This window comes from Acanthisitta chloris, unplaced genomic scaffold, assembly GCF_000695815.1.
Source record: "Acanthisitta chloris isolate BGI_N310 unplaced genomic scaffold, ASM69581v1 scaffold21401, whole genome shotgun sequence".
In the NCBI taxonomy this organism is placed as follows: domain Eukaryota; kingdom Metazoa; phylum Chordata; class Aves; order Passeriformes; family Acanthisittidae; genus Acanthisitta; species Acanthisitta chloris.
In genome coordinates this window covers 15,438-33,426 of record NW_008655690.1, presented here as the reverse complement: position 1 = coordinate 33,426, position 17,989 = coordinate 15,438, and the positions used below count along the sequence as shown (strand labels likewise).

The following is a 17,989-nucleotide window of genomic DNA, read 5'->3' as shown; positions in this document are numbered from 1 at the left end:
TGATAAGCAGGGAAATCTGTCCTTCTGCTATACCTGTGTGAGATTCTTTCCTGGCCCTGTGTTGCATAAGAGTCCTAAGTGACCAAGTGGAGATGTGGAGCTCATCTTTTGGTGGTGATTAAATGTAAGCCTGTTTGGGGTGGCCATATCTGTGAAGCATTTTGGCTGTGTGGCCTTTGCTTACTCCTCCTGATTATAGAGGAAGAGGCAGCATGTAATTCTTATGGATTCAATCCTGCCTGCTGAAAGATACCACAGTTGGACTCTGCTCTTATTTTACAGTACTATGAATGCAGAGACACTTCTTTACTGGCACTTCAGTGTAGGCAGCACTCCTATGTGGCACATGTCATCTGCTTGCATCTAGCTCAGTGTAGTGTTTTTTTAATCAGATACTGAATTTTCTTTGAATGTAAAATGTTGGATATTAAAATGAGAATGCTGAGCCTCTTAAAAGCTTTTGGGTATCTCTGCCAGCTCTTTTTTCCATAGGAAAAAAAGCAAGATACTCAGACGTTTGAACAATCAGAATATTGAGTTTGAAAGCACCTGTGCTTTTGGCAACTTCTTTTTTAATTGCACATCCCTTTTCAGAGAGATCTCTGCTCTTCGTTGCCAAGTGGAGCAGATGCTACAGAAAATCCTGCCTCTGGAAAGGTGCCAGGAAGAGCTGGGTTCATTGAAGGCAGAACTGGAAGAGAAAAAGGTGTGCTTGTAAGGTTTAAATAATTTGCACTTTTTCTGTCAAAGGAAATGTATATATTTAATGCTCATTTTAACAAAGCTGACTTTAATGAGCCCAGTTGTTATTTCCAGCTCACTGGGACAGGCAGCTCTGGATTTAGGTGGAATTAATTAAATGGCAGCAGGTTTCAGAGAGGCAAAAAGTTTAGGTTGTTGTAGTTCCTATGATTTTTGATAAGATTATTTGGGTTTTATTTCCTCACTTAGGAAGGAGGGAGAAACATTCAGATTCCTTTGGTTTTCTGTTCTGATCTTAGCAGATTACTGAATAGGTGAAAAGAGGATCTGTACAGAAAAGGATTATGCTTCTGTTACCATTTTGAACATATGTTTTTACATTATTAGCTTCTTGAATAGATTCCTGATTCTCTCCTATCCCTTAGTTGAATTTTAGTCTGCAGGAGAAAAAGCTTTTGACTGTTCAAATCATGTAAATATATATATATTTTCTAAACATTAACTATTACTTCTGAAAAGAATACCCCAGCCTCTTTCTCATGGTCTTTTCATGATGGTGTAAGGTAGGATATTAACATTTGCCTTGTCTCTGTGCCTAGTTTGTTTTCTATGTTAGAACTGTTTTTAAGATCCTCTTCCTGCAGCAAGCATTAGTAGCTGATGTCCTGGTGACACTTTTTCAGAAAAAGGAGGATTATACATATGGTGTATAATAGTTGTGCTCTTGACTTCAGTTTTGAGTTCCTATCCAGATTGGTGTTGGAGGCACATACTCAAAAGATAGAGAGATAGAGATTTATGTATTTGTTCGTTATAACTTTTGCCTTTAAAGAAGGAGGATAACCTGGCTTTTCAATTTGCTTATTTTCTCATCAAATATACTTTTTTGGCTATGCACTTCTTTTTAACAAAAGCATAGGTAAAGTGTCTGCTATCTATTTTTTTGGCCCTGAGTGTAGTCATATTTTAACTGTGCTTTCCTTCTTTACAGAGTTCTCTCAAGATTTTTCGGGAAAGTCAACTGGAATATGTTAAAATTAAAGAAGAAATAGTAAACAGTGATGCTGTGTGAGTGATGCTTCTTTTTTTTCACAGCCTTTTTTCCCCCCTCTTAACCTCTTCTGGAACTTGATCTTGTACTTTACCTAATCATTCTTTCCATTTTGCTAAATATTTTATATTTGTGGGCTCTTAGAACAGAGAGTTGTTGGAGGAATTGTCTTAAATTTTGCAGCAAACACTCTTGAGTGTAGTGTTCATTTACTTATCTTGTCTTGAAGTGGCTTTTGGTGGTTACTTAGTGGAAGTTTTTAAGAACAGGGTGAGATTGAGAAGAAGCTGTTGTTTCTCCAGTTTTAAGAGGTTCTTGGTCTTGGCTTTTAGTTATTGCTGTCCATTTCAGTTGTGCTCATAATTCTTTGAGAGCAGTATAGAAATGATACTGGCAAAATGGTCTGCACTAGAATCAGTCCCTAAAATAGTTTTTGAAGAAATAGCTCAGCCGTTCAGGGTGTACTGTTTGGAAATGAGCAGGAGGGATTTGGTACCAAAAGTGTAGAAGTCATTTTTGCTGCCGTGGTACAGAATATTCTGAAGCTGTGCCTTGATAATTTCCAAAGTTTGTTTTTTATCCAGCAATCAGTCACTCAAAGGCTTCCTTGCCTGAAGCATATGTGTGTTATCATCTCTTACAGCTCTTGATGGATAGTCTAATGAATTTGTCTAATTGCTTTTTAACCCTATAATACTCCTAGCCTCTAAGTCACTTCCATCAGGGAACTGTGACTGCTCAATCTTATATGGAAAGGTACCTATGCTCTCAAAGGAGAACCAGCTAATAGCTGGGTGTTATGAATTTGTAGTTGTGGTTATTTGTCTCCCTGTGCATCTCTTTGCATTTATCAAAACCAGTGATTGCTCTCTAGGGACTTGCAATTCTAAGACCCTTCTGCTATTTTTTTGTAGTCAGCTTTTTTTTCTGATGCATTTCAGCACACATCCCAATGGGACTCTCACTGGTGACTTCTTACTTCTGTGTAAGCTGCTATCATTTTTAATTTTGGTGTTCCTTAGCTATTTTGGTGCTACCAGGAGGTCATGGGAAGTGATCAGTTCCCTCAGGTCCAGACTGGCAAGGCCATGCTTGCAGTACTGTGCCCAGTTGTGGGCTTCTGTGTACGAGACGTGGGTATACTGGAGAGGGTCCTGCAAAGAGTCATGAGAATGATCAAGTCACTGAAGCATCTCTTACGTGAGATAGCGTAGTATCCTTATGTGGCCTGTCAAACATGGTATTCATATGCACAGCAGCAAGCCACTGTTACTCAAAAGATTGTACAAGCAGACTAGCATTGTTGTCACTTCTGCCAGACTGCACTTATTTCACATAGGTGTACTCTGTCTCATAGGCTTAAAGGAACGTTTAGAAGATCATCCTGTCTAAGAGTAGCAGAGAGCAGCTGCCTCGTTGCTAACTACACCTTAATAGAGAACTGACCACCCTGATGTGCTGGCAATACACTGTGTCAATATAGATACATTCCTTGAGTCCTATCTGTCCCTCCATATCTTCAGGAAGGAGGAGCCAGGGAACTACAGGCCAGTCAGCCTCACCTTGATCCCTGGGAAGGTGATGGGGCAGCTCATCCTGGAACTTGTTTTCAGGCACATGAAGGACACTAGACTCCTCAGGAGCAGACAGCATGGCCTCACCAAGGGGAAGTCATACTTGACTGACTTGATAAACTAACATGCTTGGTAGATGAGGGGAGAGCAGTAGCTCTTCAATAAGGTCTCTGACACTGTCTCCCATAACAGCCTCATAGACCCTCAGGCTGGTGCTGTAGGGGCTGGATTGGCAGACAGTGAGGTAGACTGGGCCCTGAGGGTGGTGATGAAGGGTGCAGAGTCTAGTTGGATAGCAGTAGGTAGCAGTGTACCCTGGGAGAATACAGCAGGGGCTGCATACTGGGTCCAGTTCTGTTTAATATCTTTGTTGGTGAAATGCAGAGCATACCCTCAGCAAGTTTGCTAATGACACAAGTGTGGCTGTGGGCCAGAGGGGCATGCTGCCATCCAGCACAAGCTTGACTGGCTGAAGAAATGAGCTGACAGAAACCTTGAGAAGTTCCGCAGGGAGAAGTGCAAAGTGCTGCACCTGGTGAGGAACAGCCCCACACACCAGTCCATGTTGGGGGCCACTCAGCTGGAGAGCAGCTTGCAATGCTGCTAGACACCAAGTCTAGCACCATGACACCAAGACACCATGAGCCAGTGGTACCCACCTGTGGCAAAGAAGGCTGCCAATATCCTGGTCTACATGAAACAAAGTTTTGCCAGCAGACTGAGGGAGGTCCCCCTTCCCCTCTGCTCAGTGCTGGTGAAGCCACCACTGAAGTACTGTGTTCAGTTCTGGGCTCCTCCGTACAAGAGCGATATGGACATACTGGAGTGAGTTCACTGAAGGTCCATGAAGATGTTTAAGGCATGGAACCATCTGTCCACTGACAGAAGGCTGAGATAGCTGGGACTAAGTCTGGAGAAGAGAGGGTCAGGGTGATATTATCAATGTCTATAAATACCTAAAGGGAAGGTGTAAAGAAGATGGAGCTAGGCTTGTTTCTGTGGAGCCCAGTGACAGGACAAGAGGTGATGAGCACAAACTAAGACACAGAAGGTTCCCTCTGAAGCATTGGTTTTATTGTGAGAATGACTGAGTACTGGCACAGGTTGCCCTGGGAGCTTGTGGCCTCTCCATCCTTGGAGATGATCAGAAGCCATTTGGACATGGTCCTGGGCAGTAAGCTGTAGGTGGCCCTGCTTGAGCAGGGTAGATTGGACAAGATGACTTCCAGAGGGCCCTTCAACCTCAATTCTGTGATGCTATAGCTGTTTTATATACCTTTGACTGAGGCTATTTTAAGCAGTAGGTCACATGAGGTCAGTAATATTATTCATTGTAAGCAAGGCTTAATTGTTTTTAAGGAGTAAAACTAACCTGTCTGCATCACATCACAGTAATGCAAAAACCAGAAGCCAGTTTTCCATGGTTGTGTTTTTAAATCCCAAGTGGTAGCTAAGGGTATATTTATGTACCTGCATTAGTGGATTGACTCTCTTTAAATCAAACTCTGCCTCTGTAACAGTCACAGCTGTTTGTGTGAGAATGTCAGCAGCATGCTACTGATTTAATTTTACAAGTTCAGGGACTCATTGCTCTCGCAGGTCCTGTGTCTAGGAAGTGTGTATTCTTTGAAATGGGTAGATTTTTTTTTTTTTTTGGCTTTTCATGCAACAAAATTCTGTTTAAAAAATGATGTATGTGTTTTTTTTTTAACAGAAGAAAGAAACTGGAAGCAAAAGTGAAGAAACTTGAAGGTAACTTTTTACGTTGTGTTATTGTACTGTTGTCTTACTGAATCTCTTGGTTCCTTTCCTATCCAAGGAAATAATTGTGACTAAGTTTGGGACCCTAAGGAGTAAGGCAGGGCAGTAACATGTGGGGTGCTGAGTCTCTGAATTACATCAGCCCTCCTGCAAAACGTTTTCTGCTGAGTATCTTAGGCATATAGCATAAATGAAGTTGGAAGGGAAATTATGGTCATGAAAACCCCAAAGGATAGAGCCTGACCAGCCTGTCCAGGCAACTTGATTCACTGCATGACTGACATATTTGTCCTTATAACAAGATGGAAACTCTCATGTTTCAGTTTACATTTGATGGCCACCATACAGCAGTGAACAGTCTCATTCCATCTTCTTTATACCTTCTTGTACAGGAAAGCTGTTCTTGGATTCCTTCTAAGATTTGCTTTCTTTTCCTCTCAGGCTAATTATATCTAGTTCAACAAGTTTCATAGAGCATGTTCTTCAGCATTCTAATAATCCTTGCAGGATTCTTCTAGACACATTTATAAAAATATTTAAATATATGGTGATCCTGATACATGTTTTCTGATTTTTAGATATTCTGGCAATTGTGTTTTGGTTGGTTAGTTTGTTTGTAGCAAAAACTTGATGATACTTTGCTTGCTGTACTGTCATTTGGCAAGGTCAATACTTGCATTCATAGCATGCTTGCAGCTGGGCTTATCATAGCTTAGAGTACAGTGAACTGAGTGACTTGTATCTTAGTGTTACAAGCCCTCCAAATCCTACTGTAAAGTGCAGTACAAGGTGTTGATTTTAATAAGAATTTTGGAGTTCCATTACAGGACAGCCAGGTTTGTATATACACTTGCCTCCAAAGACTGTGGCAGAACTAGAACAAAATATTGAGGGTTTGCATTAGATCCAGTTTCAGTGACTATTTCAATCTGTTTTGGTTTTTTCTGTGTTCATTAAATATCCCAGGCCTTGCATCTTTTGTCACTATGAAATTTTGCCATTTTTGCCATCATACCACCTGAGCTGCCTTTTTAATGCTCCTTCTTTTAATACGCTCTCTTCTGTGACCTGATCAGCACACAAATTCCATCTATCTTTTCTCTGCTGCCCATGTATACCTACCCTGTGTTCTCTATTCCCACCCATCTGCACTCTGCCCAGGTGTTAGACATTAAGAGATAAAGTCCTTTTCTGTGTTTATGAGTTGAGTGCTACCTGTAGCATTCTAATGCAGCTGGCTATGGTGTTTTCATGTTTGAACCAGAGCCCACTTTTAAATAAGAGTATAAAATGTGTGAAAAAACCCATTGCACCCTGTTCTTAATTTTATTTCATTTTTTTCACTTGGTTTGTATTGTTCTGCAGTACAGTATCACTACAATATGTTGTACACTTCACTCTTGCATGTAAGTGAGAAAACTTATGAATGTCTTGCAGTAGTTCAGAACAGTAATTTTGCAGTGGATGACAACATACTTAGATGTGTAAGTTATTGTCTTAATGAGCTGAAATATGACTTCAGTAGATTTTTATTTCACACTTACCTGTTTTTTTTCCTGGTAATTTGATTTGCAAACTAGTGACCAGTGCTACTGAAATTAATGGGCTCTTATAATGTAGTTTCTAACTTGAATTTTTGTTCTCTTTCTTGAAGAGGCTGCAACAAAGCATACACAGGACTTCAGACAGCTGAAAACTGAAAAGAAAAGGCTGGAAAAGGAGCTGAAGAAGGCACAAGTAAGACTTTTCTTGGTTTTGGGTGAAGCTTCTTTTAGTATTTGGGAGAAAGAAAGGAAACTACTAGTAGTAGACATACTGAAACAGTAAACTTATATTTGTTGGGGATACTGAGTAACTAAACATAGCAGTTCACCCTTAAGAGAGAGAAATTTTCCAGCTGAAGAATGACCTTTGAAATGTTGATTTAGATTTCACACTCATTAAGAGTAGATGCTCTACAAACTATATATGGCATTTAAAAAATCATACTTTTAAATTTTAACAGGGAAAACTCGATGGCGTAATTAAAGAGAAGTGCCGAAAAGGTAAGTGTTCACCTTTGATTGCCTTCAGATTTGTATGTGGTATTGTTCTGTTTGAACCTTTTGATTTCACCTCTCCTGTTTTTAACAGTGAAGCATGCAGAGACCCAGAGTTCAAGTGAAGATCTTACAACAGATATAGACAAAGGTAAGATTTGTTTGCAAGACTGTTCTCTGTGTGGAACTAATTGTTATGAGTTTATTTCAACTCTTCTGGAATTGCATTTTTGGAAACAGGATACTGACAGAAATGCTGTAAGGGCAGATGTGGTTGATACATGTTACACTGATGTAGTAGTATCAGTTTAAGTTTTGCACTAATGAAATACTTGATTCATAAAAATGACTAGTCTGCCCTGTGCGTGTGTGAAGTCAACTGATTTGCAATTATAAACCAGAACGCAAACACTGAGAAAAATATAAACAATCCCTGTGTCTTTGAAGCTCATTGAAATCATAAAGGACAAAACACTCTGTGTGAGGTTCTGTAATTCAAATGGAAATCCAGGAGGTATAGCTGTATCTTATCCTGTTGACTTACTTCCCCCCTAATGATCGAAAATACATGCTACAAATTATCTGAATCTAACTGTAATGGAGCAAACTCCTTCTAAACTTCTTCTAAAGTACTGAGGCCAAACTTCAAGCAATTTTATTTTTATATTTTTGTAGTCTTAGAAAATGGTGGTATTGCTTTTGAATTGTTTAGATATGCTGAAAGCAATTTTGAGGCAAAAGAATTTCCCTGTACTGTTTCTTGCTTTGCAATAAGTCTGTTGCAGAAATTAAATTTTCTGAAAAATGTAGACCTTGTCAATTTTTGTGTGTCTTGGCATATTTTTTACTTCCTTTTGGATTGTACTGAATGGGTACCCAATTCCATACTTTGATTTTTAATTAGCGACAAAATAGGAAAATTGATATCTGAGCACTAATATGAGCTTCAAATAGCAGCAAGGGTGTATTAGTAATGAGAAAATGTTAGTGTTGTTATTAGCTGTTAAGCAAAATTTGGCAGGTTTTCCTCTTACGTGCTGTGGTTTTTTTTAAGATGCCTCTTCATAAAACTGCAGCAGTTTGTTGTGGCCTTTGACTTATGGAATTGGCACCAAAAACTCAATTCCTGATTGTTGGATCTGATGATAGTTTTGGCATAAGTAGATGATGTGCTTGAGTATTTTACTGAGGTTTTGGTTTATTTTTCCCTCTCCACCTGCTCTTCTGTTTCTGAACTAGGTTGTTTGACATCACCTAGCAATGGTGCTGTTAGGACTCTAGGCCTGATAATTAATTCAGATGCATGGTGCTATTACTCCATAATAAGATTAAGATGCTGAGATACCGAGACGCTAAGATACTCAGTTGGCAGAAAGAAAAAATATGATATAAATGCTTTCTTCCTAAAAGATTTTCTCTCCCATTTACATTCATATAGCCTGAGTATTTTAGAAAGCTATTTAATTTCATTCATGGTACATTCAATTCTGCTTTTACATTTTACTCTGGGAGCTGCTACAACTTTTTGCAACACTGACTATAAAAAGGAAAACCTAAAGCATTCTGCAGCTGTTCCTCTAGTCTCCTGTGTGGATATGGGCAGTACATGATCCATTCCCTTAATGGCATCTAGCATTTCTCTTTCTCTGAGGCTTGTGCCTTATCTTAATTTTTTTGTGTTTTGTTGTAGGCATGTCTGTGTTATGAGTAAAAATAAAGGAGCATAAATTTTTAGTTCAATTTCCTCAATTTATTTAAAAAATATCTTTATTCATTTTGTTTGTTCTAACAGAAAAAGTGAAGCTCTTGTTAGAAGAACTGTGGATGTGCATTGACAGCGCAACAGGAAAAAGAGAGAATGAGGAAAATGATCCTGTCTTGGGTGAGATAGCATGCAAATTCTTGAAATTTTCTTGAAGCACTTTCTATTTCTGAGAAAAATAAATATAGGCACTTTTTTTCAGCTTCTGTTCAGGATAAGGCATTGCCTGAAAAAAGAAGACTGACTGTTACAGAAGGTAGGTTCCAGTAAATGTGAATTTATTAATATGCAGGTGCATTAATTTATTGTTACTGGGGTATTATCAGGTTGGGTACTGTTTGCATAACATTTTTGGAAGGACTGAAATACTTTCCTTGGTAACTGCCTGGTCAAGTACATGTGTGAATTCAAATATTCATTTGAACAGCCAAGTAAACTTGAATGCCTTTCTAACTAAAAGCTACTGTAGTCTGCTGTTATAATTGAGATATCAAATTCTTTTACTATCAGCTGCTTTGACTATTTTTAAGTAGTCAAAACTCACCTTAGGTTTATACTGTAATTATATCATTATAAACTCTTGTGGTACATAATGTGAGGGATGCAGATGCTCTTTTTAGTTTGAAGATAGTTGGATTGTAAAATTGAGTTATCTCCATTTTCTTCATTCATACCTGCCTGAATAATAATATTTCAGATTTATGATGCAAACGAAACATACAGTTTTATGATAGCTTTAATTTTGTAACATGATGCTCAGTATAATAATAAAAAATACTGAGTAGTTATTCATATGTGTATTCACAGCAAACTTGAACTGCTTTAACTTTACGTAACAGATACCATTTTCTTTCTGACCTCAAGAGTAATAGGTGCTTTAAATCTGTCCAAGTATTTCTGTAGTTGCTTCTCCAGAATGTGCTCATTGATCTTTTATTTTTTTCTGCTACTTTGATTCTCTGTAACTCAAGCTGTAGAGATGCTATCTGGGATAGTTACCCAACCCAAGAGCTTTGAAGGTGAACTCTTATCCTCTCTTCCCACCCTGTTAAGTCTACTAGTGTAGATCCAAATGAATCTTGTTTCAAAGGTGTTCCAGTGTGTTCTACTTAAGAGGTGCCAAAATATAAGGACCAGCTCATAAGCCTGTTTATCAACCTCACTTTCACTGGTTTAATGGAACAGATCTGTGGCCTCAGCTCCAACACTGAGCGAGACAGTTGTGCCCTGAAATTCTGAATTTAAGCTCTTGATCAAGGGTCAATCAAATGATAAGAACAAGCAGAAGAAACTGAAGAGTTTGAAATATGTGTGATTTTAGGGGTATCAGTTTCTACTGTCTAGTCCCTTCCTATCCACCACAAGGGGAACTTTAGAATCCAGAAATCCTGTCCCACCTTTCCTATTCATATCTTCTCAAGGAAACTTTCAGAAAAGGAAGCAATTAACCATAACAGTCCCTTCTAGCCAGTCTCTCTTTCTGCCCACTTCAGTGTGGAAGAAGTTCTGAGCTTAGAACATGGTTTTTTTGGAATGGTTAGATATTGTAGAAGTACATCTTACTGTCCATTGCTTGGGTTTGTTGTTTTCCTTCTTGAAGCCTAGGACAACCATCTTGTTATTCTGCTTCTCATGAAAGTGGCCATTACCTTGGATGCATAATAAGAAAATGCTTATGTTTACAGGTGCATTCTTTTAGAAAAATAAGGATCTTAATGAGTTTGCCCCAATTTCTTGTCCCATATTTTAATGGTTTCATCTTAGAGAGCAAATCATCTTGATGGTGGTATCTTTTCCAGAGAATGTCAGTTCATCTGTGTGCCTTTCTAGCCTTTCAGGAAGGTACTTCTTCTGACTGATTTCTTAGTAAATTCAAGTATGCTGTAAAATACCCAAAACTTTGCATGATGATCAGTGCTTTCTCTGTTCCACCAAGGTTGATGCCACTTTGAATGGCTTTCTTGAGGAATGTCTTCATGTATGAAAACTGGAAGATTCATTAGGCTTTCCAAATGTGCTGTTGTGAAGCTTCATAGGACAAAGAGGTTTTCCCAAATTTAATTTCAAAGCATTTGTTAGTATTGTTACAAATATTCAGTAATAAAGTTGACTGTACCTGCATCTGACCATCAGACCAATAACCTTGGGCCATAATCTGAGGTTAATAAGACATGGATGGTTTTTCAGTCTTTGGAAAACTCTGTCCCATGTAATTTGAGCATAAAGTCACCTACATTGTGAATGAGTATGTGAAGAAGCATATGAGGAATCTTGGCAGCTTTGTGCTGAAGATTTTGTCAATGTGTATTCTCTAACATGCACTGTTTGTATGTTATGCTGAGACAAACTGAGGGGAAAATGGGAAGACTGCATCTGGGAGGAGCTGAGCCTCCTCAAGTGGTATGTGTGACTGGGTTCTGAGCTAAATCTGGCTTACTACAGAGCTATACCCATCTTACCTGCTCTTTTCTGTTTGGAGATCCAGGGTAGGGGAGAAGCTGCATGTAGATCTTAAAAGCAGAGATGGAAACAAGCACACTGGAGGTACCTTGATAGCTGCTTTAATACCACATAAAAGGAGATACAAAGCAGTAGGTTTACATGTAAAAATACAAAGATAAGATGGAATCCCTAGGGACATGTGTATGTTTTATGGTCCTGAGGTTAAAGTCCAGAGGATGTGAGTGATTTAAGAAGCAGAACTCTTTTCTGTCTTTCAGACCATTTGAAAGTCTCTCGAGGTAACATCTTTTTATATAGTGTAGCATCATGCATTTAGTTTCGGTTACACAGTGTTCACTCTAATTATTTGTTTCATATGATGGAATGTGAGAATTTGCTGTCTCAGAAAACAGAGCATTGTCCATAGTTCTAAAGAATAGCTGCTGTATAAAGCATCCTGAAATTCACATAACTGGAAACAGGTTGAAACATTGTGTCTTGTTTTCAGGGCACTAAAAACTTCTGGTGAAGGGTTTTTTTCTTAAGTATTTCTGTTCTTGAGAAGTGTGCAATTGCTATCTGCATTCACTGTGCCGATGGTGATGAAGTTTTGCTGTAAATCAGATGAGGTTCTATGGCCAGATTAATTATTTTTATAAAATATCCACCATCTTAATCCAGTCCTTCTTGAGAAGAAAAAAGCACAAGACTTGTTTAAGAAAGTTGCTTCGTTGTTTGGAGTGAGGAGAGGGCAATGTTTTGCAACAGTGAATTGCTCTGCAATGTGGACAAACAGAAGCAAAGTTTTGAGTTGTAAAATTCAATTTGTTTAGTACCAAGGCAACCAATGCTAGCCTTGGGTTGCTTATTTCATCTCCGCTCTCTTTCCTCTGTTCTGCACCAATAAGGTATTTCACAGTAGTATGTGATAGATTGTGAGAGTACTCTCAGATCAGAGTAATCTTAATCTTCTCTCACAAGTAAGAGAAGGCAGCATTGTTAGGGTTTGAAGCTACATGAACTAGATTCCAGGCTGTAGATTTCAGCAGAGAATGTAATCCTTTCACTAAGTGACAAAATGAACAACAATGCAATTCCCTGGATAAAGTAAAATTTGTCTGCACAGTATGATCTTTGTGAGGATCCTTCCAACGAGATGGGCTCAATATCAGTAGGACTTTCCTGGACTGGGCCCAGGTGCCAAAGAATTGGCATTTCCTATAGAGAAGCTTGCCATATCCTGAACCTTTAAAAATTGCTTTGACAACTCTTCCTACGTATAAAGGGGTAACCATGAGAAAAGCATCTCATTCCAAAAGAACTTCACAGTTATCTGGGACTGGGTTGGAAAGCGATGAGAAGAGAAAGATGGAGAATCTCTTAGTTATTCAGAAGTTATATCTTTGATCCGTTTCTCAGAGGAAACTTTTCAATGGATGGTGTGTATCATTCTTCGGCTCGATGTGGGTACGTGACTGATTGTGAGAGTAGGTAAAGTAGGTAGAGTAGATAGATAAGATGTAAAGATCCTGATAACTTAGTACTACTGTGTATTTCACTGTGAAAAGTTCTTCTAGGGGCAAAATACGTAACTCTCTGTTGCTACCCACTTCAGTGTGGGGAAAATTCTGAGCTAAGAACTGGTTGGCACAAAGTAGCATGAAATAATTCTAAGAGAGAACCACCTTCTGTATTTTCCTTCTTTTCTTTGTTTCTTCTTATGAAGGATCTCTTTTTCTCTTGGATCATCTAATGGAGCTCAAATTATAAAAGGAATCCTATGTTTTTCATGAGAAAATTTAGAACATCCTGGAAACTGTGTGACTGCTGCTTGTAAACAGTTTTATAAAACAGTGTATGATCTTAAAACTTGTAAAATGAAAAGGTGATAGCAGAGCTTACTTATCTTTGGGCAAAATGGTATGCTAAGGCCTTTTAGAAGGAACAGTTTCTCTCTCCTCCTGGTGTCCATTGCAGCAATTAAAATTTTGACATGGAGCTGCTACATGAAGTGACTGAGATGGATGTTGGAAATAGGGTTATTGATCAGTTTTTATAATTTATGGCTTTAGTCTAGTCAACATATCAGAATGTTCTGAAAGGGTTTTGTTTGCTGGGGAGGTCATTTTGGCCTATCAAATTAAGTTTTCAAATATGATACTACCATTGATGTTGCTTCAGGAATATCTCTGCAAGTTCTGGTAGTGGATTAACACAGACAGGAATATGAAGCACATTATTCTTTTTTTTTATTTTTCCAACAGAATGCAAGTTGTGCCAATTAAATCAATACATCCTCTGCCCAAAACCATTTTATGCATGTGCTGTTCTTTCTACTGTGGGATGGTGTTGTGACCCTGCTCTGAGGCAGGGCAGCCAGGTTCATTGTTAGAGGGTCCCAAAATGATGCTAAATGACTGATAGAACAACAAATTTGATTAGAACAACTGCTTTGAAACCATAACTAGGAAAAAATTTAACAGATTGGAAAAGGGGTGTATAGCTGTTCTGAAGTGTATGATCACCCCAAGAGAGAGGAAGTGGAAAGAGAGAAATAGAGAAAGAGAGGTAGGAGAAGAGATAGAAGGTTATCACCACCCATGGCTCCAGCAATGCACGGGTGATTGCAGTCCGTGGCTGTGATGTGCATTCCTGGTCCGTTGTAGGTGGGGGCCTGTGTGCACATCAAGAACTGCTTTTTTTATAATCCTGATTCTTCCAGTAAACACCTCAATACCTTCTCCGGAAGGAGTTCTGAGCATGCAGAGTTTTCTTTCTGGAAGATTGTGTAACCCTTGTGGCATTGGTGGGGGGTGAGTGTGTGTCTGTGTGTCCGGGTGTGCCTGAAGGAGGATTCTGAACAAAGTTTCTGAATAACTGGTTCTGGGTTTCAGCTTTGACTAAGTCATATCATTAAAGACAAAATCTTATACAATTAGACTCAATATTGAGATTTAAAGAACAAACAATTTAAAACCATATGCATATTACATCATAACTAGGAATATAGCTAAGAACTCCCTTACTGTGTTTATGGCAGGGGATAATTGTAACTGGCCTGCAAGTACAGCTGCAGGTTGTTTTAAGTTGAGAATTACATCCTGAATGGGGAATGTCACTGCATGCTTGTCCTGCTATTCATGACCATGAGTTACTGGGCAAAGACTGATATAAATCATTGAGTTCTATGGACCTTCAGTCCTACGAAGAACGGCGCTTCCTGATAAGGAAAATTGGGAAGAATAGTCTTAATGATCCAAGCCAGAAAGTGGTTGAGGAGAAGTTCTTTGCACACACATACGCCTTTTTAATGAAAAAATAATTGTTTGTGCATAATAATATCTCATCTTGGCAAGGAAAGTATTTCTGAAAGTGACATTTAGTGCTTCTATGGGAACATCATGTGAAAATATGGTAATGTATTTTTAGTTCCATTATATATTATCTCTATAAAGAGAAACGGGAGTGACAAAATTCTTAACAATATTTTTATGTCTTAGATACTGTACAAATCCACCAAAAGATCAGGAAGTGTGATGGCAAAACACTACCTTGGTATTCTTCACTGGAAAGTGCTGTAAAGCAAAATTCTGTAACAGCTGTGCAACTTCAAGACAGTACTGAGCCTTTTGGAGAGGATTATGTTGAGAAAAGGACTACTGAAGAATGTCTGCACAGCAGTGAGGATAAAATTGTAGATGTGATAATACAGACAGATGAAGCACACAGCACTTCAGGCTTCTCTGATCCAGAGCAAAAGGGCCCAGATGGAAATGTGATGGATATACTGAATTGGGCCAGGCCTCTCCCTGCTCTGCTTTCTCCAGTACAGCTTTCACCACTAACTACACAGGTGAGTTTCAGGATGCATCTGACTTGGCACTAACTTGGTCTTAAATTTACTGCAGAAATAATGATTTTATATTCCTGGGCTTTTTTTTCCTTTTCTTTAGTACCAGTGCGTACCTTCCTCCTGTGCTGAAAGGGTCTCTGTGTGTTTAGATCCATATGAATACTTTTTTTACCTGATGGCATACTGCCTGTGGAAGGGAGCAAAACATAAATTGCAGTAGTATATTTAAACCCAAGTGTCATGGTCTAACCCTAGCCAATAACTCCAGATCAGTGTAATCTGAGTTTCAACCACAAAGTCACTTGCTCATTTCCCCACCAGCTGGATCCTGGGGAGAATGAGAAGAGTAAAAGTGAGAAAACTTGTGGATTGAGATAAAGACAGTTTAATAGAAAAAGCAAAATCTGTGCATGCAAGCCAAGCAAAACAAGGAATTCATTCACCACTTCCCATGGACAGGCAGGTGTTCAGCCATCCCCAGGGCAGCAGGGCTCAGTCATGCATAATGGTGACTGGGGAAGTCAAATACCATCACTCCCAACACCCAACCCTTCCTTCTGGTTCCCTTTTCCCCACCAGCTGGATCCTGGGGAGAATGAGAAGAGTAAAAGTGAGAAAACTTGTGGATTGAGATAAAGACAGTTTAATAGAAAAAGCAAAATCTGTGCATGCAAGCCAAGCAAAACAAGGAATTCATTCACCACTTCCCATGGACAGGCAGGTGTTCAGCCATCCCCAGGGCAGCAGGGCTCAGTCATGCATAATGGTGACTGGGGAAGTCAAATACCATCACTCACCCAACCCAACCCTTCCTTCTGGTTCCCTTCTCTTTATATACTGAGCATGATGCCATAAGGTTATGGGACATCTCTTTGGTCAGCTGGGGTCAGCTCTCCCAACTGTGTCCTATCCCAACGTGCCGTGCTCCCCCAGCGCCCTGAATAGTGTCGCAGTGCAAGAAGCAGAAAAGGCCTTGATGCCATGCAAGCACTGCTCAGCAATAAAAAAAGCATCTCTATATTACCAACCCTGTGTTCAGCACAAATCCAAAATATAGCCCCATAGTAGCTACTGTGAAAAAAATCAACTACTTTAGCCAAAACCAGCACGCAGTCATCTGTCTTAACTTGCTGTCATAATTTCTTTTACCAAGGGTGCAGATTTACAGTCCCAGCTCCTGTTGGATATGGGTGGCTTTCATAGCAAAATTCCAGAGCTTGAAAGTCAAATGCTGTTTTCCAGTAATCTTAGATTGCATGTAGGTGGGTATAGAAGTCTCTTACTTTTTATAGAGCTACTTTCCATTTGCTATGAAGAAAAATGGTGATGGTTGTAATTTTGTTAATAGTCTTAATCTCTCAAAACCACTGCTAGTCAAGACCACCAGTGTTCTTGTTTAGAGAAGTGGATCTTAAAAATGATGCCAGGGTTTGGAATATTAACTTTATTTTTTTTTCAATAAAGGATATGTTGTTTGGAGAAGTCACAGGTTCCAGCGATGACGAAGGTGATTGTAGTGATTCTGCAGTGGAGGAGGATATTTTACAAGAAGACCAAGTTCAACCTCCGAGTTGTAATGTAATCAGCTTCAATGAGGAGTGTAACCAACAGAGCAAATCATGTGAGCATGGTCTTGATGCAGAAATCTCACTTCACCTGAGTTGGAATGAAAAGAACATTCATATCAGTCCAAAGATGTCAAGCAAGGAGGAGATCGATGCTGAAGCTGCTACTTTAATTACAAACATGGAAACTAACAAAGATTGTTTGGAGAATTCTGAGAATACGGAAACTGAGAACAGACAACTAACTGAAGCAACAGCACATGAATTGGAAGCCATCAAAGAACAGGAAGGATATAGTGAGGACATTCATAGTGAAGAGGGAGATTCTTCAGCTGATTTTGTATTACAAAGTTGCAATCTGCACAATATCATGGAAAAATGTAGAGAGGTAGAGCAAGCAGAGAAGAATATGATCTTAATCAAAGCTGTTGATAATGAAGGAACACATGAAAAGCATAGTGAATTAATGAAAGTAGAAAGAGATGAATTTTCAGGAGAGAGAGAAACTCCCAGGGAAGTACCTCTTCCACAAAGTGCTAATCATTTGCCATCTGAGCAATTCATTGTGCTTCAAATTGAAGATTCTAAGGAGAAATCTGATGTGCTCATACCGAATGAGGTGGTTGAAAATGAATCAAAAAATGTAATCAAAGTAAGTAATATGGAAAGTGATGTAGCAGAAATAACACAAGTGGTAACTGAAGAGGAAATAACAGCTGCGATACAGATAAATGGACTCTCTGCAGAAGCAAACAATGAGAGCAAGCTCTCTGAAAACGTACTGTGTGACTTCAAGAGTTCAAAAACCTGTGAAGTAGAGTGTTCTAAAGACCCAAACATAAGGCACGATGGGGAAGGAATAATTAAAGAGACTGAGGCACGCACTGGAGCTACTGAGATCTCTGAGCACTCTCAGTGCTCTGAAATAAAACATGATAATAAAGAGATGCTTGAGAAACAACATGTGCAAACAATAAAAGATGAAGTGGACAGAGAATCTGAACCAGAGTCTGTTAAAGTCTCTGGGCATTACTTATCTGTATCTGCTACTGAAGGAATCAAAAATTCATTTCCAAATGATGATGAACAGCTCAGAATTGAAGACATGAATATAACCAGAGATCCAGCTATTGAACTAGCTATTAAATTTAACAGAGGAAGTGTTCTAGAAATACCTAAACTGTCAGAGCTACTCCATAGTGCAGAAAATGGAAAATCAGTAGATACAAAGGAGGGGGAA

The 17,989-nt window shown here is 39.0% G+C and overlaps 1 protein-coding gene across 1 annotated transcript in view; it reads left to right on the top strand.

The window, feature by feature from the left end:
• Nucleotides 1-594: 594 nt before the first annotated feature.
• ICE1 (interactor of little elongator complex ELL subunit 1) overlaps nucleotides 595-17,989 on the top strand; it is a gene marked incomplete at its 5' end in the record, with an annotated part of 30,144 nt that continues 12,749 nt past the window's right edge. Inside the window, 9 exons of the mRNA XM_009084028.1 lie at nucleotides 595-714; nucleotides 1,694-1,770; nucleotides 5,042-5,079; nucleotides 6,743-6,825; nucleotides 7,094-7,133; nucleotides 7,222-7,278; nucleotides 8,920-9,009; nucleotides 14,832-15,184; nucleotides 16,649-17,948. Coding sequence (XP_009082276.1) covers nucleotides 595-714; nucleotides 1,694-1,770; nucleotides 5,042-5,079; nucleotides 6,743-6,825; nucleotides 7,094-7,133; nucleotides 7,222-7,278; nucleotides 8,920-9,009; nucleotides 14,832-15,184; nucleotides 16,649-17,948 — 2,158 coding nt within the window. The remainder of the gene's footprint in view (nucleotides 715-1,693; nucleotides 1,771-5,041; nucleotides 5,080-6,742; nucleotides 6,826-7,093; nucleotides 7,134-7,221; nucleotides 7,279-8,919; nucleotides 9,010-14,831; nucleotides 15,185-16,648; nucleotides 17,949-17,989) is intronic.